Source organism: Erinaceus europaeus, chromosome 8 (assembly GCF_950295315.1).
Source record: "Erinaceus europaeus chromosome 8, mEriEur2.1, whole genome shotgun sequence".
In the NCBI taxonomy this organism is placed as follows: domain Eukaryota; kingdom Metazoa; phylum Chordata; class Mammalia; order Eulipotyphla; family Erinaceidae; genus Erinaceus; species Erinaceus europaeus.
In genome coordinates, this window is record NC_080169.1 from 73,967,269 (window position 1) to 73,991,679 (window position 24,411).

Sequence of the window (24,411 nt, forward strand, 5' to 3'; positions counted from 1 at the left end):
ACACATGTCAAGCCTAAAAGCTTCATTTGCTGGCTGGCCAGGCCCTTGTCATGAGCAGAATTCTACAGAGCATAGTGGGGGGCCTAGGTCCCTTTCAGGTTCCTCCCATTAGAGACTCAGTCAGTGAATTCAATTCCCAGAGAAGGTTCTGATGGCTTATGGGATTTTCCTCTGTCTGATTCCAGTGCCCAGAATAGCAGCGCCTGCCTGTGAGTAAATGCATGTATGGCAATCACATTAGGCTTTTTTGTTTTTATGAGACAAACAGAAGCAATCGACCATCGAGATTCCAGGATCATTCACTGATCTACCAGCTGTGTGAGGCCTTATGATTTCTGTTCTGTAATTATTCCTCTACCTGTCACCTCAGCTGGTAGCACCTCCTCTGGGCCTCTAACAGTTTCCCTTTGGAGAGGTCTGACCTTTTCTCTCTTCCTGGAGGGGAGGGGTCATTTGCTATAGATCAGTGAACATGAAGCTCAGCTTATTCCCAGCATACAACTTGCTCCATTCATACTCGTTCTGCCAGAAATGAAAGTGTAAGGTCAAGAATTGTCCATAGAAGTCACTTCCTTGTGGTAGAAAGGAGACCAGAGTTCTGAAACATTGTACAAGCAGCCCAAGGTCACTGGGAAAGGCAGGACACTTGTACTCTAAACAGAGCTCTTTGGACAGCACTGTCTAGGATTTTCTTTCTGCCTATGCAGCCTAGAAAAGTCTTAGAAAATGTTCCAAGCACCAGGATCCTCTTTCTATATATGATAAATATCTACAGTATGTCCAGAGACACAAATGACTATATATATATATACATATATATATATACATATATACTTATATCCCTAGTATACCATGTTCATATATGTACATATTCACAGAGAATGTACAATATATGTAAAACGTATGTGTACACATCTATGTATATACATATTATTCTAAGGTCCCAAATCCATTTACTGAAGAATTTTGATGAGTTCATTTCCCTTAATTTTATACCCATTTATTATGGAGTAGTGGTAACTTAAGGAGTGGCGGGAAGCTAGAAATTCTGAATGTAAGAAAGGGGAAGCTTCTAATTTTCAAGAACATATTCAATGTTATAATTGATTTGATTTTTTTCTTTGGGAAAATATATAACATGCTTTGAAATTTAGTAGTAAAGGATGGCACTGAGATTTAATGTGCATCGAAAGGAAGAATGGCTTATAATAAAAAAAAAAGGTTGGGAAATACTGTTCTGGAACTCAACATGTTACAGCTTTAGAAACCATCTGGTTCAATGCCCCATTTAAAGATAAGGAAACTTCCACCCAGAGAGGTTAAATAACTGCTGGCTAAGGTCTAATAGTTGTTTATTTATTCCTGAGGGAAGCCGCCAGGTAGACTTTATCTGTTTCATGTCCATGGCACCTGCACTGGAGGAGGGGCCAAAGTTTGTTGTGGACCAGTTTAAGGGAATTTACAGCTCTGGGGATGGAAAGCTCCAGAGGGTATGTGAGTGCCCAGATGCACTTGTCTTTCAAATATGGTGGACTCTTGGAAAGAAGAAACTATAACAACAAGGATTTTTCTTTGGGTGACCCTATCATGCCCTTCAAAGGGGTCCAGTCCTTTCCTTCTTTGCATCAATCCCTGGCTTTCTCTTTCAGGGAGACAAAAAGCCAGGCTGTAAAGGAGATTCTTCAAACTGTCACTGAAAGCTTAGATGATGGTTTCAGTCTAGTTCCATCTAGAAAAACTTTCTCTCAGCTGTTCTGACAGGACTGAGCATCTTTGCAGTAGGTCTACAGCTCCTATTATAATCACCCTGTGAGCAGGAGGCAGAGTCCCAGGAAGAACTGACCTACAGCCTTGGGCTGGGACAGAGCAGAGCCAGCCCCTTGTCTGGGCCGAGAGCAGCATCTGTGAGCACGGTGGCTGGTGCAGGAGTCCACTTACCGCAGTGCGATTGGAAAACCTGTGGCTTGATGACCTGATTACAGGCACTGCACACTACGAGATAGAAGTCATCATGTGCTGGATAGTGGCCAAATAAGTGCATATCTGTGGGGAAATGAAAACAAGTTTTCCTTAAAAAAAAAGCAATTAAATCTCAGAAGGCATATAACTTCCCCCTAGAATTTCTATAAGGACAGTGTTTCAAGCAAGGCAGGCAGAGATATAATATCCTTACTAAAGGGAATGCTGTGTGTGTAGCAACATACCTCCCAAACCCTCAGAGAGGCAGCTGCTTCAGAGCACCCCTTCTTACTTCACCATGGGAAGCAGGCTGCTACCACGGCTGGTTTAGTCAGTGGCACTGGAGGATACCCTGAGTCACAGTCATGGGGAGCTGTCTTAGCATGAGAGAGGACCCACACATTAATGGGAATTAATAAGGCCATTTTAACCTTAGGATGAAAGGAGTTTCCCCAAACCCATTCTTAACTGAGCAAAGATCTCTTGGTTGTACAAGAAGGTTGAGGAGGCGCAGGCAGAGAATATAGTATCTTCCATTTTGATTTTACTGGGCAGACGACCTCACCAATATGTCCTGGAACCTCACCTCTCCAGAGCTCTACTATACTAGGGAAAGATAGAAACAGGCTAGGTGTATGGATCAACCTGTCAACACCAATGTCCAGTGGAAAATCAGTTACTGAAGCCAGACTTCCTACCTTCTGCACCCCAAAAAATTTTTGATAAATACTCTCAATAGGGGAGAAGTGACAGGAGGAAGAGATTAAGAAGACTCTGAACTCTAGCCACACCAGACCCAGAGAGAGAGAGAAAGAGAGAGAGGGGGAGAGAGAGAGAGAGAAAGAAAGGAAGAAGGAGGAGGAGGAAAAAGGGAGGTATATTTGGATGTAGTAATAGGGTTATGTGTGGTTTGGAGGGGAAGAAAGGATGGGACCGGGAAGAAAAAGGGGGCAATTATGTACAAATGTAGACAGATAGGTGTAGAGATTAACAGTTAACTCATGTCTACAAAGAGCGCTGCTGTGGCTTGCAATGAAGGGATTGGGGATTCAGAAGTCTGAAGGTGGGAATGGTATGGTATTATACTCTTGTTGACATGTAAGTTTTAATTTTTATTTATTTTTTATTAACATTATTCTCCACTCTTCACTTGGGAAGTTTTTTACCCAGTGCCTAAGTGTCAGGCATTGTGCTAGGAGTCTTAGATAGTTAGAACAATGCATAACTCCCACCCCCTTCTTGGAGGTTAGTGCAGCAGAGAAATATTGAATAAGTGCACAATCACTTGCATCATTTGACACAAGCTGTAGTGTGTGCCAAGGAAATGCACAGGGTCCCATTAACATGAAGCACATTGATCAGACTTGAGGCGTTAGAGAGACTTCACAGCCGGGGACCAACAAAAAGTCAGGAGAGGGAGAGGAAAATACCAGATCTGTTAAGGAAGGAACTCTGTGTGTCAGAGGAACCTTTTGGCTGGAACAGCAGAACATGGAAGAGAATAATTTTTGTAGACCGGGGGGGGGGGGGGGATTTTGGATGCCATTCTAAGAACCATTAAAAGCATTTAAGGCCAGGACCCATGAGACAGAACACATGTGCACATGTTAAGGGAAAATATATTCCTTAATGTAAAAGTACACAATAGTTTGCATTGACTCAAAAAGTGCAGTGAGCAAGTAGAAAGACCTAAAACGACACTTAAAAAAAAAATTAGGTACCATAAAGTACTTGATCAAATAGTTTCTACTTAGACCTAGATACCCTCCTCACCTACTTCATATTTCAATTCTCCCAATCACTCCAAGGCTAACCTGGTCAGATAAGGTAAGGACTACAAAAGCTGGATAAGGGCAAGAGATAATGATGACTCTTTAGTCACTACCAGGCCACCCTGTCATCCAGGGCCCTAGACATGATGGGTCTAGACCTCTAACAAATCCCTCTCTCCACTGTCACTGGTCATCTCCAACAGGACAGCATTGTGGGCCTGCCTGTGGGCCTTTACAGGAATTTGACCTCAGTGTGGGTCAGCATTGGTAGGGATTGCCCCATTCTCTGAGTGGAGGTTGGATCAACATACACTGCCACTTAAGGAAGATGGGTCCTGGCTGTGGTAGATAGCATAATAGTTATGCAAAGGAAGATGGGTCCTGCAATGAGTATAACCTAGAATGTTCCTAGCTATGACTACAGAATGCAAGCCCAGACCTGCAGTGATGTGGAGGCTGCACAGGCTCCTGGTCTGAATATGGGTCCTAGATCAAACCGATGGGGTTTACAGTTAACAATATTTATATACTTTCCCTATATTTGGGAGCTTCTCTCTTCTCTGATACAGCTTTTTAGTCCTATTCTGAACTCGCACACCATCTTCTCAGACAGTACCGTTGGCCCACCTTTATGTTAGTTGTCAGGGTCAGGCAAAAATTAGTAAAGTCATGGGCCCCTCAGAATATACCTAAAACAGACCTACTAGCCTTTTTTCAAAATGGAGACTCTCATTTGATATAGTCTTACCTTTAGATTCTTGACTATTAAACAATTTGTTCTGCTTTATATCTTAATGCTTTTCAGCCACCAAGTTGCAGAAGCTACCATGATGCCAACCTGACTTCACTAGACAGACGACCTCACCAATGTACCCTGGATTCCCATCTCTCCAGAGCCCTGCCCCACTAGGGAAAGATAGAAACAGGTTGGGAGTATAGATCGACCTGCCAACACCCATGTCCAGTGGAGAAGCAATTATAGAAGCCAGACCTTCCAACTCCTGCATTCTATAAGGGTCATGGGTCCATACTCTCAGAGGGATAAAGAACAGGAAAGCTTCCAATAGAGGGGATGGTATACGGAACGCTGGTGGTAGGAATTGTGTGGAATTATACCCCCATCCTATGGTCTTGTCAATCAATATTAAATCAATAAAAAAAGAGTAATTTTTTAAGCATTTAAGTCTTCTTAAATATGCTAATAAAGACCAGCTCTGTAGTCTGTGCCTTACAGATGTGAACACATGTCTACACAGAAGCTAGCATATGAATCTTCAGAGTAACACTATTCATAAGAGCAAAAGATGTGGGAACAAACCAAATATCCATCAACTCTAAATGCGTAAACAAACCAGACAATGATCTATTAGTCGTGTAAAAGAATGACATATTGCTTTATGCTATAACATAGATAAACCTTGAAAACATTATGCCAAATTAAACCTGATACAAAAGTTTTCATAATTATATGATCCCATTTATATGAAATATCCAGAATAGCAAGTCTACATAATAAATTTAGTGCTTCCCTTTGGAAGATGAAAATGTTCCTGTTTTTAAAAGATTTGCTTGAGAGAGGGGGGCAGGAGAGAGATGTCAGAACACCACCCATTTCTGGCATATGCAGTACCACAGACTGAATCTGGGTCCTCATGGGTGCAAGTCCTGTGCTCTATTGCTGTAAGAATTCTTGCCCATCATCCTGTTGAAAATGTTCTAAAATTGATAATCTATGCACACCATTTTGTGTGTAGTACTATTAACCACTAAATCATAAACTTTAGGGTCAACAAAATAGCTCACTTGGATAGTGTGTTGCATCGCTATGTATGCTACCCAGGTTGGAGCCCAGCTTACACTGCATTGAAGGAGCCTTTGGTGGACTTTGGTTTCTTTTTCTCTCTTTTTGCTTGTTTCCTCTCTCTGAAAAAAAGTCAGCCTGTATGGGAGTATGGATCGATCTGCCAATGCCCATGTCCAGCAAGCAATTACAGAAGCCAGACCTTCCACCTTCTGCACTCCATAAAGATCCTGGATCCATGCTCTCAGACGGATAAAGAATAGGAAAGCTTCCAATGTAGGGGATGGGATACAGATCTTTGGAACTTGTGTGGAATTATACCCCTCTTATCTTATGGTCTTGTGGATCACTATTAAGTCAATAAAAATATAAAATGAGAATAAATAAATAAAATGTAAATAGCACATAGATTCTACATGCAAATTATATCCTTCCACAGATAAAAGTTATAAATTCCATAAAAGAGACACAAGAAGTAGATAGATTATAATCAAGGAGTAGTTCATGTAAATTACTATTGTATTTATATATATTAATAAGTAACGACTTTTAATTGTTATTTATAATAGACTATGATTTTATATTATGATATTTTGTGACTGAGTAACTTCAGAAATTAAATATGATTAAGTGAATCAGGTTTATATTTTAAAAAATCAGCCTATAGTGTTGAGGCCCCAGTAATGACAAAAAAAATGATAAAGTTGAAATAGGTGAATTGTGCGCTATGTGAATTTTATCTCAATAAAGTTGTTGAGATGGGGAGAGAGAAATTTTGAGAAAGTCATGGTCATATCTTCTGCACCACTGGGTGGCAGCACAGCCCTGAGGGCACCTTGGTTTGCCTCTTACCTGTCACTAGACCAATCTTAAGAGTTCAGAGTACACAAAAGTCTGCAAAAAGTAAACCCACCCCCCACACTTCATCCACACTATTCCAGCCTTTAGGTCCATGATCGTTGAACAATTTGTTTGGCTTTGTATGTTAACTCTCTTTTCAGCCACCAGGTTCCAGATGCCAGCATGACGCTGACCAGACTTTCCTGGACTGACGACCCCACCAATGCGTCCTGGAGCTCCACTTCCCCAGAGACCCACCCTACTAGGGAAAGAGAGAAGCAGACTGGGAGTTTGGATCGACCAGTCAACGCCCATGTTCAGCGGGAAAGCAATTACAGAAGCCAGACCTTCCACCTTCTGCAACCCACAAGGACCCTGGGTCCATGCTCCCAGAGGGATAGAGAAAGCTATCAAGGGAGGGGATGGGATATGGAGACCTGGTGGTGGGAATTGTGTGGAGTTGTACCCCTCCTATCCTATGGTTTTGTTAATGTGTCCTTTCTTAAATAAAGAAAAAAGAAAAATAAAAAGAAAAAAAAAGAAAAAAGAGTTCAGAGTCACTGTAATCTTTGAGAGTAGGGTGATTAGGCATCTGGAGACAGCTCACTTGATAGAACACAGAAGTTACCATGTATAAGGACCCAAATTCAAGGCCCCAGCCCCCACCTGCAGAGGAGGGGGAGCTTCAAGTGCAATGAAACAGTACTGCAAGTGCCTCTCTTTTTCTTTTTTATTATATTTATTTATTTATTGGGTAGCGAAAGCCAGAAAGAGAGAGGGGAAGGGGTGATAGAGAGGGAGAGAGAGAGAGAGAGAGATATTCCTGCAACACTGTTTCACCATTCACAAAGCTTTTTCCCTGCAAGTGTGCCTCTCTTTTATTCTCCCCCTCTAGCTACCATTACCCTCTCAGTTTCTCTTTAGCAAAAAAACCAACAAATAAAAAGACTGAATAAATAAAATATTAAAAATGAGCATTGCTGATGGGGTTGACAAAGAACCTAAAAGACAGTTAAACTAAAAAACACTTGAAGATGCTTTCTGTCACACTCAACCCCCACCACCATCAGCACCCAAGACCCCATCTTCTAGCTTCAGCTTGTGTCTGTGATAAACACCAGGAAGAGCTGAGTTCCTCATGATGTGGAAATGACTGACTGATAACTCAGCAAAGCTTTAATGTTGGCATCATGGCTCAGAGCAGCCCTGTGCTCAAGGGAATGTGGATTTGAGACACTTGTCACCCTTTAGGAACTTCATCTCCCCAGAGGAGGTGTGTGACTGAATGGCGAGGCTGACTCTTGTGGCTGAAAATGATTCCCACAGCAGGTCCTCCTCCGTGAGCTCTGGTGAGAGGGTAGGGGTGAAGACATAGTCTTGGGGAATTTCTAACTTGTCACTAGCCCTGTGCTCAATCTGTTGTTTTCCCAAAGACGACCCTCTATTTCCACTTCTGACTAAGCTTTATTAGTGGAGGGAAGCCATAATCCGTGCCTGGAAGGCTATTTGTGGAAGGGGCTGAGAGAAAAATAGAGCTAGGACAAGAGTCTTCAAGGCTGCGGTCTGAGAAGTCTTCTCAGAATACCATATCATGTGTTCAGCATGCTGTTTGATTAGATTAATAAGAGCTCCATCTGAAAGAGGAAGGACAGGGAGAGATGAAAACTATCGTGTCTGGAATGAAGCTAGGCATTTGATTAATTCAGTCTCCATTTCTGTCTCTCTTAATTTGCCAACCAAATAAAAAAGTCAGAGCATAGGTAAGAAGAATAAAAGCAGTGTTGTGCTGAAGTGGGCTTGTACCGGCTTGCAACAGCCAACTGTGCGTGTCTCTTCCCAATTCCACCTCCAGTGATATTACAGAGTAGTCTGAAATCAGCTATTATGGGAGTGTTTACATCCTGGGAAGGAGAACACATAACACATCAGACCTTTTTCTTTTGGAGAGCCAGATGCTGAACCAGCATGCCACTGAATAAAGATGGGCAAAAGAGAGAAGGTAAAACTATTCAGAAAAACTTTACTTAGGGATAATTACTGTTGACATATATGCATATCTGTTTTTTTTAATTCTCTTTTTAAGATCTAATTTGTTTTCATTTATTTATTTTGGATATAGACAGAGAGACTGAGAGAGAAGAGGGAATAGAGAAGGGGAGAGAAAGAGAAATATCTGCAGCATTGCTTTACTACGTATGAAGCATCCCCTTCTCCCACCCCGGTAGACAGGGACCTGGGGCTTGAATCCAGGCCCTTGTGCATTGTAATAGGTGCATTTTACTGGGTGCACCACTGTCCCCAGTATATATATATGTGTGTGTGTGTGTGTGTGTGTGTGTGTGTGTGTGTGTGTAGAAGGGGAGAGGTCTATGTCTCCACATTATATACATACAGGTTTGTTATGTGGTAACATATTTCCACCCCCCTTCTTCTCCTTTCTTCCCCTTCTTTCTCTTTTGTGGAACTCAGACCTTATGCATGCATTCATAATTTCACTGCTCTGGGCCACTTTTCTTTTTAATGAATGAATGAATGAATGAATGAATGAATGAATGAATGAATTTTTGCCACCAGGGTAATTGCTGGAACTCAGAGTCTATACAAATCTTAATTGTCACTTTTTTCTTATTTTTCTTTCTTGATTTTTTTTTTTTCTTTTGACAGAGGGTAAGAAACAGGAGAAAAAGGAGAAAGATACAGAGGCAAAGATACCTGCAGCCCTGCCCCACTGCTCATGAAGCATCCCCCACTGTGTGGGAACTGGAGGCTTAAAATTGGGTCCTCATGCTTGGTAATGTGTGCAATCTACTGGATGAGCCCCACTGGGACACTTTTTTTTTTTTCCTGATAAAGAAACAGAGAAAGACAGAGAGAGGCTGAGACACCACACACTGATTCTGATGTGGTGCTCCGGCTGGAACCTAGGTTGTGAGTTAGGCAAAATCGACACCCTACCTGGTGATTTATATTTTTGGCCCCTGATAATGTTGTCTTCATTTATTCTCACCACTAACTCACCACCATTCTCACACACTGGCAAGGAACAAAGCTAAAAGCTTTTACTTGAGATCCCACAGCAGGACTTTGTAAAGTATGGTGAAATTCTAGGATATTCTGACTCTACAGATTGTGCTCTTTCTTCCAAAAAGTTGGTTTCTTTCTTTTTCCTTTTCCTTTTTTATTTCTTTTTCCCTCCCTCCCTTCCTTCATTTTTTTTCTTTAAATTTATTGCCACCAGGGTTACTACAAGGGGTTGGTGCCTGCGTCACTCCACCACTCCCCAGCAGCCATATTTCCTTTTCTCCTTCTCCTCCTTTTTCTCCTTTTTTTATTTGACAGGACATAGAGACACTGAGGGCTAGGTGGTGGTGCACCTCATTAAGCACACACATTATAGTGTGCAAGGACCCAGTTTTCAAGTCCCTGGTCCCCATCTGCAGGGGGAAAGCTTCACGAGTGGTGAAGCAGGGCTGTAGATTTCTCTCTGTCTCTTTCCCTATCTCCCTCCTCTCCTCTTGATTTCTTTCTGTCTCTATCCAATAATAAATAAATCAATATTTTAATAAACAAAAAGAATTTGAGAGAGGAGGATGAGGAGAGAGAGAGATATTAATTCTTTAATGTTCCTGAAGCTCCCTGCCCCCATAGGAGGAGAATGGGGGCTCGAAAAACTGTGTCCTTGCATTTGATAACATGTATACTCTATTGCATATGCCACTGCTTGCCCCTCTTTTTTCTGATAGAGACAAAAAGGGGAGAGAGAGAGAGAGAGAGAGAGAGAGAGACCTGTAGTCTGTAGTACAGTTCCATTGCTTGTGAAGCTCCCCTGACCCCTTGCAGGTAAGGACTAGGGCCTGAACCTGGTCCTCATCATAGTAATGTGTCCACTCTACCAGGTGTGCTACTACCAGGGGTACCCCCCAAAATCTGCTTCTTTAACAGCAGAGCAAGACTCCATCTGACAGTTGAAGAAACCAGTTTGGAAGAGCTGCCTGGGTGACTAATGGGCTGTCCCAAAGCCCCAAGGGTATCTCTGGCATGAGCACCGGTCTGGGGTCAGAAAGAGGGAATTGGAGCACAATGCTCATTAGCTATGTGACCTCACAGGAGCTGCATTTTCTTCTGAGTATTTTTTTTTCTATGAAATAAGACTGAGTATCAATTTCTTCTATAGAATGAGACTAAGAGTTTCTGCTTCATAGGGTTGATGTGATGGCTTGTAAGTGCTGCCTGGCCTTGTACCTTCTTCAGGCAAGAATTCAGAGGAATGCATGAGGACAGCTTTATTCAAGGTCCTCTCCCTCATTTTCCCTAAACTAACTATCTCCAAGTAACACATCTTTGACTTTCTTTCAGGACCATTCCTAGTAGACCTCCTGGGAAACCTGTGGAACTTCATGTATACACATGCTCACATGTACCTGATCAGAAATGGACTCAAGTCAGCTACCTAGACTATAGCTGGATTCTCAGATAACAAGCAGGAAGAAAATGGGGCTTTGCCTACTTTCTAAGACAAGCTTCAACCATCTCCTAAACAGACACAGCTAGAGTTCTGACTTGGCTCCACTGTGCCTGCAAATGGATCAGCTACAGACCAGACAGCTGTGGTCATCACTATGGCAACAGCATCCAGGTGATCCTAGTCTTCTTTCCAGTCTGACCACAAGCAGAGAGTCATCTTGGAGATTGAAGAAAATAGAGGTATACTTGCTTTTAGGCCAGTATATATCAGCTTTTGACCTTTACCTACTATTCACATATTTTTTCTCTTTCCATCTGCCCTCTTTCATTGAAATGTGCTATACTGTGATACTATCTACACTCCCAATATCTGTTATGAATTTTTTAGAGGGGGGGGAGGAGAGAGAGAATAGTAGAGAAAAATAGAAAAGCTTCTTTCAGTATGGTGGGGGCTAGGCTCATGCCTAAGTCACAAGCATGGCTAAACTATTAGGCTAGCCCTACTTTTCCAATTTCTTTTTGTTTAAGTCTATTCTATTTCACTTCTTCTTCTTCTAGCGTTTGCCCTTCTTCTGTAGCCAGTCAACAGCGTCAGGTTGAGCCTGATGTAAAGTTTCGAGACCTCCTTTTCACTTAAAAATGCTGAGACCTCTAAGTTAGTCACAGGACACTGCAGGAGATTGTAATTCAAAGTTTGATAAAACCTCTTCAAGTAATTCCAGTAAGTTAAGGGGCTGAGATAGCCCTGAGGACTGGAAACCCTGCGTAGAGTTCCCAGTGCCACCTAGATGCTTGAGCTCACTGTGCCAGCTCACTGGGTCTGATTGTATTTTTTCCTAACTGTGTATTTATTCCATGTGACACACTAGAGGGTAGAGTCAGCCAACATGGAACTATTTACACCAAGGGAATCAGCATCTCCTGCAAACTGGGGCTTCGTCCCTTGGAAAACTGGCTGTTAAAACAACTACCAGCAGGGTAGAAAAAGTATAATCATTATCTGCCACACTAGGATGCAGAAAGACTTGTGAACTTAGGAGAAAACCATTAAACCAATAAGAAATTATAGAATGATATTGATAATTAACTCAAGGACTCAGAACAACAGAACTGGGTAAACACATCGATCACTTTCTGTATCACATGGGCACATAAAGGCTACAGATAGCTGGTGGTCCAGAGGTCAGAAGAAGGTGAGGTGGGAGGGATAGGAAGTGGTGGAGGATTAAGTTACTGACTTCTTTCTTTATGTTGGCTGGCCGGCCGGCTGGCCAGCCAGCCATTGCACTTTGCACCATGTGTGCTTAACCCGCTGTGCTACTGCCCAGCTCCCACTGATTTCTTTCCAATGTCTGTCAGTTGAATGCTTACTTGTTAAAAGTTATTCATGGAGATAATTCACAAATTAGGTTCACAGTATTAAAATGAAGTTGAATATAAATGTATCACATACAGGCCATTTTTAAAAAATTGCCATCAGAGTTATCACTGGGGTTTGGTACCGGCATGATGAATCTACTGCTCCTGGCAGCTATTTTATCTATTTCCCCCATTTATATCCCCCACATTTATTTGATAGGACAGAAAGAAATTTAGAGCAGAGGGGAAGATAGAGAGGAGAAATAGAAAGATAGACACCTGCACCCCTACTTCACTTCTAGGTAGGAAGATGGGGCTTGAGCCTGGGTCCTTGCACATGGCAACATATGCACTCAACTGAGTATGTGTCCTCTTCTCCCCCCTCCCACCCCTTGGCCCCCATACAGATAATTCTTTATGAAACTGTTTCAAGGCAGGAAGTCCCTCTCTTTTAACTTTGGTAAAATTTCCAAATGTGGCAGCATCAGTTGTCAGTTGCACTCTTGTTGTCAACAAAGTCTTAACGCTGATAGCACCTGTGGGTCTCTGTCTTAGGACAGAGCAGGGAGGAGGGACAGAGCTCAGCTGAGACAGGAGAAGACAAAGTCTAAGAGAACAAACCTGTCTCTAGGAAAGCTAAAGAATAACTCTGAGTTCGAGCCCCCGGGCCCCACCTGCAGGGGAGTCACTTCACAGGTGGTGAAGCAGGTCTGCAGGTGTCTTTCTCTCCCCCTCTCTGTCTTCCACTCCTCTCTCCATTCCTCTCTCTCCTATCTAACAACGACAGCATTAATAACAACAATAACTACAACAATAAAAAACAACAAGGGCAACAAAATCGAAAATAAATAAATAAATAAATATTTTTAAAAAAGAAGTGAGCAAAGAACAAGAGTTTAAAAAAATAACTCTGATTGGTAAACTGTTTCCTAAGTCAAAACTGGAAAAAAAGGGGGCAGAACAGTATTTCCTCGAAGACACACAGTTTTTGAGGGGGGATATTTCTGACAAGCAAAGCTAGGCGTGTGTGTAAACTTGAGTTTTCAGGAAGCATTCATCTTTCGAAGATGGCTGCAGTTAAGGGGAAGTTAATTGACAGCTCCAATTCACCATGTGTAAAAGCCTGGCTTGGAAGAAGGAGAGACAGCTGGTTTTGTGGATTTAGGATCAAACTAGCTGCTGTGTGCTTTTGAATCTGCCCCTGGACACTTTCCAAAGCTCAAGACTTTGACATGGTAAAGCAACAACGGGTGAGAGCACAGAAGATGAAAAGTGAGGGTGAGCAAGGGCTGAGGATGCTTGCTTTTTGCAAGTGGGGGTGCTGGGTGAAACAGGCTCACAGAGAAGCCGTGAGAGGCAGATGCGCTTTAAAGGCTCTGTGAACAGCTTGTCGGTGATTGGTGCTCCTGATCAGTTTTGCTACAGAAAACCCCACAGGGGGAAAGGAGGCAGCCAAACAGATCACTTTGAATTGTAGCTTCTTGAAAAAGAATAAGAAAGCCCCAGAAAATGACCTTTCGGTTTCCCCCAAAAGCTTTTTCCAGGCTTGTGAAGTCATCCCAGTTGCTTCAGAAAATATGAATATGCCAAGGTGGCCTAAAACACAACATGCTAGCATAATGGCAATTAAAATATTTTTTTTTTTTAATTTAAGAGCTATGCTGACCTTTAAACCAGCTCTAAAAGTGTATTGTAATGAAAAATTCTATGGATTTACAACCAAATCCTCTTCTGGAAGGTGAACCTCCCAAGTCTTGCTGAAATGTGAGTCTCTACCTGTGAGGGACTAATAGAAAATATGGGCTCTGGTAGGACATGAAGCTTGTATTCTGTGTGTGACAACAGCAGGACAGCTGGGTGGGTGGGCAGACTTCCGCAGGAATCTACCAAAGAGCTGAGTTGCATATATATATATATTTTTTTGTTTGTTTGTTTGTTTGTTTGTTTTTGTTTTCCTCAGATAGAGTGAAAACAGCCACAGCACCAAAGCATCCTCCAGTGCAGTGGGGGTTATACTTGAACTTGGGTCATGCACATGGCAAAGCCACACACTATCCAAGTGAGTTATTTTGCTAGCCTTTGGCAGTGACTTTGATTTGTGACCATACATTCATGTCAACTCAGATGGGAGATGACTGGCAACCTGTTTGTGATTCAGAGACACACATGACTGCCTCTGAAAGATTTGAATCAAGACACAGAAAGATGCCTACAAGCCCGACACATGCCACCTCAGGAGGAATCCCTCTAACAGTGGGAGAGGCTGGTCCTGAGAGCCTTCCTTTCTCTCATCAATCTTCATATGCCCATTATACGGCTTTCATTAATTTGACTTTTCTCGGCTAGTGGAGTTTTCAGCTGCACTTTAATCACTTGTGTCAAATGGAAAGCCTGGGGGGACATAAAAAAAATTATCCTTTACTCTGACAGAGTGATCCCATTTGCTCAAAACTCCTAAATCTCCTTAAAGTCCTACACCGAAACAACATGGTGTCTTCCACTTAATGCCTTTACACCTGGCCCTCCCATTTCCCAGCAGAATGCCAAACTCCCCTTGAGGAAGACTGGGCTTCTTTCCCAGGTTTCTGAAAACCTAGGGCCTGGATGGATGGTGAATGCCTCAAAAACAATGAGATCTGGAAACAGAAACTCAAGAGTAGTCTATATATGATAAATTTATATTCCGAGTTGGCTTAATAGGGTAAATCTAACCTCTGAATGATCTTGTGCTTTTCTTCTTTTACAAGCTAATCACTGAAAAGGCCCTCCACTCAGCCTCTTCTAGGTATGGCTTTGCAGAAGGGCACTTCTTTATAACACCTGACAGCAGGTAGATGGTGAGAAACCAGGGAGTGGGTGGTAGTATCCCCTCTTGATCCCCAACCCAACCAACTCACAAACCCAGCCAACATGGAAGACAGTCTAACAGCTTGCTCTTCAGGCTAAGTGCCTTGACCAATGTGTACTCACAGTGTACTGAAGCAAGAGAGACTGTGCCGGGTTTTGGAGACACCTCCTTCAAGCCCCTGTTTCTGGCCTCAGCCCAACCCCCCTCACCAGTTACTCCCCTGGTTTCCACTCAGGTTCAGTAGAAATCCCACCACATGGCACAACAGTGTGAGAGAGATGAAACATGGTTATGTCTAGGAGATCTCCACAACTTGGAGAACAGAACAAAAACTTCAAGATATGGGCCTTCTCAATGCAGTGCTCAGAGCTGAGCCTCAGACTCAGGGACACTGTTCAAGTGCTATCACTGCCATTTGACATGAAAAATCCTCTCTCAGTTTCTGTTTGTTCTTCTAGGGTTAAATGACATGTTTGTGGAGGATCTGCCATGTATTAAGAATATAAAAACAATAAGGAAAAAGAAAAAAAGAACAAGGTGAACCTGGAAAGGCACGTGGTGTGGACAGGAGAGTGCATGCCTTTCATAGGTGAGACCCTGGGTTTTGATTCTGGTACCATGCGGGGCCACCAAGGGCAAAGGTAGTGGAACTGCATGGATGGGGGAGTGAGTGTGCTTCTCTTTCTCTCATAAAAAAGCGAAAGTATTATTATCTATGATCATATTTTTACCTGTCTTCCTTGCTCTCTCTCTCTCCCCCTCTCTCTTTTTCTCTCTTGCCCTGGCACTCTCTCCCTTTCCCTTTACAGTGGTCAGCTCTGGATTATGTTGGTGCTGGGGGCTGAACCTAGAACCTCAGAGCCTCAGGCATGAAAGTCTTTTGCATAACTATTGTGCTATTTCCTTAGCACTTCCTTCCTCCCTTCCTGCCTGCCTGCCTGCCTGCCTTCTTTTAGATACAGGTGAAAGGCAGAGAAAGAGAGAGACAGATTTCGTAGCAGTGAATCTTCTTTCACTGTGGTGGGTGCCAAGCTCCATCCTGGGTTGTACACATGGCTAAACAGCACACTATGAGCTAATTCATCAACCCCAAAGATTTTATTTATTATAAAAGACACAAGGAGAAAGGGAGGGAGGGAAGGAGAGAAAGAGAGAGAGCGAGAGAGAGAGAGAGTGAGAGAGAGAGAGAGAGAGAGAGAGAGAGAGAATCACAATACTCAAGCTTTCCTTGACGCTGTGGCACTGCTATGTGATGCCAGGGTCAAGCCATCCTCACCTGCATAGCAACACGCATATCTTCCAGCTCCTAAAGCTTTTCTTGTATCAGGGACTGCTTGTTGGGCCCAGAGAGCAGAGATCAGCTGCAAAGATGAGACACTCCTTCCTCACAAATCTGCCCAGGATTTATGTTTGAGGTAACATTTGTTTCCATAAAATTATTTGACCTCCCCTCTGCTTGTCTCTATTTTCCTCAGTTGTCAAGGTTCTGGAGTCCCACAGGGCCCCTTCAAGATGACAGTTATGTCCCTGGGCCCCCCACCCTGCAAATGAGGCTGCTAGAACTCAGAGAAGTAAATGTGTCATTTGCCTCTGTCATGAGCAGCATCTACTAGCATAGCCAGAAGGCAGTGAAAAGCATCATTTTATGTCCTAGGGAATCTAGATCGGAAGCTCTCAAAATGATCAGGCCAGTCAACCTGCAGGAAGTGGTTGAAGGCCATCACAAGGCATTCTTCTGGGAGCAAGGTGCTTACAGGAGAGCAGAATCAACTCAGCAGCGTCTGCGATCATACTCAACTGTTGGGGAACATTCATATCAGATGTGAAAGGTTCTGTTTCCAGCAAGCTATCTGCACATTTCTCAAGCATAGCTAGGACATTTAATTTTTTAAATTAAAAAAAAATTTTTTTTTTTTTTTAGCCTCCACTGTTATTGCTGGGGCGTGGTGCCAGCACGGTCCATGTTCCTGGTGTCCATTTTTTCTCCTTCCTTCCTTCCTTCCTTCCTTCCTTCCTTCCTTCCTTCCTTCCTTCCTTCCTTCTTCCTTCCTTCCTTTCTCCCTCTCTTCTTTCCTTCCTTTCTTTCTTTTTAAAAATTTTAATTGTAGAATGGAATTACTGACAAGACTATAGGCTAAGAGGGGTATATTTCCATATACTTCCCACCCCCAGAACTCCATATCCAATCCCCTCCCTTGATAGTTTTCCTATTGTTTATCCCTCTGGGAGTATGGATCCAGGATTATCATGGGGTGCAGAAGGTGGAAGGTCTGGTTTCTGTAATTGCTTCTCCACTGAACAAGAGCATTGGCAGGATGATCCATACTCCCAGCCTATCTCTCTCTTTCCCTAGTGGGGCAGGGATCTAGGGAGGTGTGACTCCAGGACACATGGTGGGGTCGTCTGCCCATGGAAGTCAGGTTGGCATCATGGTATCATCTGGAACCAGGTTCCAGATGACATTTAAATTCTTAACCTTTGTTATAGAAACAGCTATCAGGGGGGCTTTGGCACACCTGGTTGAATACACATGTTACAATGCATAAGGACCTGGGTTTGAGCCCCTGGTTCCCACCTGCAGGGGGAAAGCTTAGAAAGTGATGAAGCAGTGTTGCAGGTGTCTTTTCTCTCTCTTCCCCTTTCTATTGCCTTTTTTCTTCTCAATTTCTGAATGTCTCTATACAATAAATCAATAAAGATAATATAAAAATGAAGAAATAAGAAAATTAAGAAGAAAAGGTTATTGGGAAACTAACCAAAAGCATCAGTTATATGCTGAGTTTAAATCTGCTATCTTTAGATTCACTTACTACACCCTACATTTTAAGCCATTTTAATCATTTACTGCTTTGTGTGTTCTACTTCCCACCAGACTTACCACATTGTATCTGAGATTCCTGATGCTCTATAAACCTTGTTTATAAAAAAAAAAACAAACAAACCCTGGACCTGAAGGGAGCACCTTTTTGTAGGCTTGAACTCATTCCTATGGTGGTGTGGGTCCGTGACAGCCATCTCTAGGCTCTCAGACACTGAACTCTAGTCTCTCTGAGTAATCTTTTGGGTATCCTATGTCTCCAGCCTTGACAATGGCACACTCACTATTTGTGCAGGATAGAACTGCACCTAAGAAGATAAAAAGGAGCATCTCATCCTACCCAGTCTCCATCCAGTTACATACACACAGCAGATACTTGGCAGTCACTCCCAAGGGTTAGTGCTTAAAGTCAGTGGCCCTCTGAACATGAAGGCTGGGGAAGGCAAATATCTTCCACAGAAAGGGTTACAGAAAGCTGTTTTAAAGTAATGGGAAATAGGATCAATCACCTGGAGGAGAAAAATCACAATATCCTCAATCACAGATGAAGCATGAAGCTAGTTTCTGTGCTCAAGGAGAAAAGGGAAACTAGTAGCATGATGGAAGATCAACACCCCAACACCACCTGCTGGGTCCTAGGTTCGGCTTCCATCACATCTTTCCTCTAGTCCTGTCCTTACTTAACCCTCCTTACACACTGCTGAAGCCTCACATGTCCTTCCAGGCCATCTTGGGTGCAGCCTCTTCCAGGGAGTCTCCTCTGATTTTCACAGAAAATCCTGTCTCTGTATTTGCAAAGTCCTTTGTATCTACTGCTGCACTTGTCAGAGTCTACCTGGCTATCACAAGGAGGGACAACCACATCAGTCTTCTCCACATACTCAGATTTTATAAGGAGAATCAGACATTCAATAGTCAGAAATTAAAGTTTCCAGAAACACATCCCACATGTTTAAGTGTGTAGTGCTTTGAACATCCTACTCAGGAGATATTTTGTTTTGTTGTAAGGGCTTCATTACTCTGGACTGAATTTTCAGAATGAATGAGAAAGACAGACCAAGAAACAAAGTGGGGGGGGGGGAGAGAGAGAGGTGTCACAGCACTGAAGTGTAGTGGGGGCTGGATTTAAACCTGGGCCATGCTTATGACCAGGCAGGCATCCTCCCAGGTAAGCTCTCTTGTTAGCTCTTACCCAAGAGACTTATCTGGAAGCTCTGTGGGATAGTGAAATGATCAATAGATTCCTGTTCTATCTCTAGCTGACTGTGCAACATTGGGGAAGTTATAGAACCTTTTTTAGGTCCTTCATCTGGATGTAGTATTCACTTTTGCCCCATAATGTTGCTTTAAGGACTGAATGAAATAACCTATGACACTGTCAACATCTTATAGATATGTGTTTCTTTTTTTCACCTGGGTTATGGTTATTAATGGGGCTAGGTGCCTACACTACTCCACCATTACCAGCGACATTTTTTCTTTTAATAGAGGGTGAGATACAGAGACAAATAGACAGGGAGAGAAACAGAGAATAGGAGAGACACCTATAGCACTATTCCACTGCTCATAAAGCTCCTGCCTCCCCCCACATGTGGAGACTGGGGGCTTGAACCTGGGTCCTCATGCATAGTAACCTGTGTGCTCTATTGGGTGTGCCACCACTAGGTCTCTTATAGATACTTAAGTCAATGCCCAAGAAATTGAACTGAATTTGTAGCCTGACCAGCAAAAGCTGGAGTCCCTTACAAGAGCACTACTTGACAGAAGAGGGTATTAGAATCAACTTGCTGGGTTCAAGTTCTGCAGTCCAGCCCTGAGATGTTTCTCTGAACTTTAGCTCCCTAATCTTAAAAGTGATGATTTTAAAAGGAAGGGAGCTGTCCAGGACGAGATGATGGTAACACTTGTCGTATGTCTGGTGGTTGGGACGCTCTCACCACAGACATCAATTATGACTTGGAATTGGGTTTTGCATGGCAGAACTTTAAAAGCAACAACCCTGTTTCCTTCACTGAAGCAAAATAGTGAGTGTTGAGAAGGAAATAATATGTTAAAATCCACCAGACCTTGAAATTTCAGTCAGCAAAGGTACCGGGTGAGTAAACAGTCAACGAGGGTTTTTCATATTGTGAATCCCACCTGTAATTTGATAGTCAAATGTAGGTGCCTGGACTGGATCCTATACCTATGGACTCAGCCAATCTTAGTAGGTGGGGTTTAGGAAGACAAACTCTCTTATTATTATTTTTTTTTTGCTACTAGGTTATCACTGGAATTCCAGGCCTGTTCCATGTCTTCACTTATGGTGGGCTCCTTTTTTCCTTTTTCTTGCGTTGCCTTGCCTTGCTTTCCTCTCTCTCTCTCTTCCTTTCTATATTTATTTATCAGATAGAGACCAAGAAGAATTGAGAGGGGAGGGGAAGACAGAAAAGGAAAGACAGAAAGAGAGACAGCTATAATACTGCTTGAGTGCTCATGACGTTTTCCCACTGTAGGTATGAAACGTGCTCCCATGTGGTGTCTGGGGGAATCAACCTGGGTCCTTGTGCATGCTGGTGTGTGTTCTACTGGATACACCATCTCCAGATCCAGGGAGGATGCACTTAAACAAGCTGCTCAAGAGACAGGATAACTTTCATTTGTCCAATCATGGAAACTGGTAACATGGAGACACTTGGTTATACGACACAGGCATATCCTGTGTTAGTCTGGAGAACTGGCTGTTGATTAAAAGATGCTGCTAGCCAAGGGGGAGGGTGCTCTCTAGGAGAGTGCCACTGGGGATACTAGCTGCCCCTCTACTGGTAAATTCTTTGTATCTATAAGTGAGAAACATAGTTCAGTGGTGAAGTGGAGGTTGGTACTGGCCCTGAGAGCCAATAAATAAATAAATAAATAAAAAAGCTGCCCTGTTCTTTCCTTTCCAATTCAATTTACTGACTTTATCTTGATTGTCTGAAATCTGCTACAGAGGGAACATTTATTTACACCTTGGAAATCGGCAAACTCTACAAATCAGGGCTCTAAAATCTCTCCAGAGCACACCACTGGTTCTCATTCACAATGAAGCTTTGTACTTGAATCCAAATTCTATGGAACATGGTCTAGGACACTATATTTTGGTCCTTTGGTGATCTGGAACTGATTAAAGCATGTTTTCTGAAAACTTACTAAAATATGATACCAAAGTGTTCCGGCATTTCAGTCCTCATGAAAACCTCATGTGGGGAAGCCTCTTTGACCTCTGTGGCCACACTGTAAGCCCCAGTGATGGTAGGCCAGCTGACAAATCACAGTCTTGATACCCAGATACCCAAATAGAATGGAATCAAGACATGATACTTGGGGTGGAGGTGGGGCAATTCCTCTGCACTGCTAGGAAAACAATGATGGTTTTCTGTGGGCTGCTCAGTGGTTTCATACCTGCAGGAAACCAACCTTGGGGACAGGGCAGAGGCTGGACAGTAAATCACTCTCATTCTTGGGAGTAGGGGAGGTATAGAGGGGACCCAGCTAAGCTTTAGTCTTTCTTTCCAAATACGTCATCTGTCATAGATGCAAGCCCCGGAAGTCTGCCCAGTTCCCCATAGACATGGCCGGAGGGAAACATATGCTCCTCCTTTGAGTTCCTCCACTTAATAATCAAGATGAAACTGAGCCAATTTCTCAGTAAATCCTACTATTCTCTGAAAGAACATGGCTTGAAAAATCTGTTTTGGAGCTTGCATATACTTAAGGTCTGCTTGCCTGCGGAAGTTTTTTGTTTTTGTTTTCCATAGTACCATTGGTCTGCTTCTCACCAGAAAAAAAAAGAATCCACCTTTCTGGAAGAGCACAGTGCAATAATCACTCACTTTTCCTTTCCATCCTTGCATTCGCAAGTTCTGGCTGTGGTCTCCTAAAGGCAAAAGGTTTTGAGGATGATGCATTTCCCAAAAGGACAGTGGCTCCCAGACACAAGCTCCCCTATACCCTCACCATCTGTACAACTCTTCCCTCCCAGCTCCTCAGAGCTGGCAATATATTTGCTTCCCTGGCTTCCCTGCTGTTTTTGATCCAGAAGCACAGCCTATCTCCATGGGGATTGCCCTAGTCATTCTAGAGGCTTCCTGTGTAAACCACTGGGGGCAGGGCTGAGTACTTTTGAATAGTCTCACCTTTCTAGAAGGCCCAGGTGCTCAAACTGGAAGACAAATGTGTTCAAGGTACTCAAGGTGTGGGGGTGTCTATATTGATAAACCCAGACTTCTGCCCCTTCATACTCCTTCCTAGCTCTGTGCCAGCTTGAATCACAAACTGGTCTATCCAAGTTCAATGTGGACTCGCAACAGAACTCCAGTGTGGGCCCTATAGACATAGCACTCAACTGTAGCACTGGTGGGTCACAGTGGGGGTCCCACACACTGCCACGTGGCTGTGAATGGATGGTAGGTGAGACTGAAGGTGCAGAGGCACAAACTGCAGGCCTTTCTAAGCACCATGGGTTGCTGGAGGCCCTGAGTCAGAGTCCTGCTGCTGGTTCGGCCTGTGACTCAAAACCCAGTCACTGGAGGAGCATCTCTGATCCTGGATGTTGTGGGAAGAAGTCAGGACCTGAATAGTATCTGTGGTGTTTCGGGCCTCTGTCACTGCAAGAGGCCTCTGGGTCCCTATGGCACCCCCACTCCTGCTGATTAAATGTGGCAAAGAGATCAAATTTTTGGTTTCATGCCTTGGTGAGCATAGAGTCATTGGTCTGCTTCTCACTAGAAAAAAAAAAAAACCTTTCTGGAAGAGCACAGTGCAATAATCACTCACTTTCTTTTCTCCTCCTCCTCTTCCCACCCCTTCCCCTCCTTTTTTTTTTTTGTTGTTGTTAATGAGAGAGAGAGAGAGAGAGAGAGAGAGAGAGAGAGAAAGAGATAGCACCAGAGCATCATTTTGACACTTGTGAAGGTGGTGATTGAACTTGGGATCCCATGCTCACAGGTTAGATGCTCTACCTGCTGTGTCACCTCCTAAATTTTTTACGACAGTGATTTCTAGGTCTAAGAGTGATCTATTGAATTGGAAATTCTGGGAGCGAGTTATAGAAATCTGCATTTTGGAGCAAAGCTTCCCACATAATTTTAATGCATTGCTTCTGCCCAGCATTGGGCTAGATTCCTTCAAAGATCCCGCCTAGGAAAAAAGTCTGTTTCCCTTCCTCCCTCCCTTCCTTCTTTCCTTCCTTCCTTCCTTTCTTCCTTCCTTCCTTGCTTCCTTCCTTCTTTTTCCCAAGAGCACTGCTCAGCTATGGCTTATGGTAGTGCTGGGAACTGAACCTGATTGTACCAGGAACCTCTGGTGTCCCAAGCATGAAAGTCTGGTGCTGTCTTCTTGGGCTTTTTCTTTTTTAAATACTTTTCATCATTTACAGACTACATTGACAAAATCGTACAAGTGGGACCAGGTGGTTGAGCCCTGATTGAGTACATACTTTATCATGTGCAAGGACCAGGTTCAAGCTCCTAGTTTCCACCTGCAGGGACAAAGCTCCATGAGTGGTGAAACAATGCTACAGGTGTCTCTCTCTCTCTCCCTCTCCCTCACCCTCTCCCTCTGCCTCTCCCTCTCCCTTTCTCCCTCTCCCTTCCTTTTCAAGTTCTCTCTGTCTCTATCCAATACAAACAAATTACAGAAAGCATGAAAATTCTAGGCGTGAATCGCATATATGGCTATGGGGATTCACACTCCAGCAAACAACAATGGGCTGGAATCCTGTTCCCTCTTTGATCCAGCTGAGTGGCTACCAGCCAGTCACAGAAGACAGTCTAGTCTGGGGCCACCACAGGTGAAGGTAAGGCATTGCCCTTGTTAAGATTTCTGCTCTGTTCCTTCCCTCCCTCAAAAAAAAAAAAAAAAAGATTCTAAGGAGAAAACTGAGTAGCCCTCAGACATAGCACGTAGTCTACCAATGGCCTAGGGACCAGATAAATGTGGACTTGTTGTCTTTCCTGACCTTGGCACCCTGTGAGGGCCCTTGGACTTATCTTGAAGGAAAAATATTCTTTAAGACAAGCCGTACTGAAATTAATGCAAACTAGAGAAAGCCAGCTTTAAATCCTTCATGTGGATGGATAAGAAGAACTGTGGCTTGGGAAGTGGTGCAGTGACCACAGCATTGGATTTAAAAGTATGTAATGCTGAATTTGATTACTGATATCACATGTATCACAATGCTGCTCTGATTCCCTCTCCTCTCTCTCCACCACCAGGGTTATTTATCACTGGGGCTGAGTGCCAGCACGATAATGCCACCACTCCTGGTGGTCATTTCTTTTCTTTTCATTTCTTTTCTTCTCTTTCCTCCTCTATTATTTCTCTTTTATTTGATAGGACAAAGAGAAATTGAGAAAGGAAGGTGGGGGATGTAGGTAGCTAGACAGACAGACACCTGAAGAACTGTTTCACTATTCATGAAGCATCTCCCCTGCAGGTGGAGAGTGGGGGCTCAGACCTCAGTCCTTGCACATAGTAACATGTGCGCTTAATTGAGTGTGCCACTGCCTGGATCCTTTCCCTTCCCTAT

The 24,411-nt window shown here is 43.3% G+C and overlaps 1 protein-coding gene across 3 annotated transcripts in view; it reads right to left on the reverse strand.

Moving 5' to 3' along the window:
• Positions 1–24,411, reverse strand: part of ATXN7L1 (ataxin 7 like 1) — a 350,136-nt gene that overhangs the window by 238,696 nt on the left and 87,029 nt on the right. For all 3 annotated transcript variants that reach the window (XM_060196381.1, XM_060196382.1, XM_007526971.3), the window contains one exon: positions 1,939–2,043. In XM_060196381.1, coding sequence (XP_060052364.1) covers positions 1,939–2,043 — 105 coding nt within the window. The remainder of the gene's footprint in view (positions 1–1,938; positions 2,044–24,411) is intronic.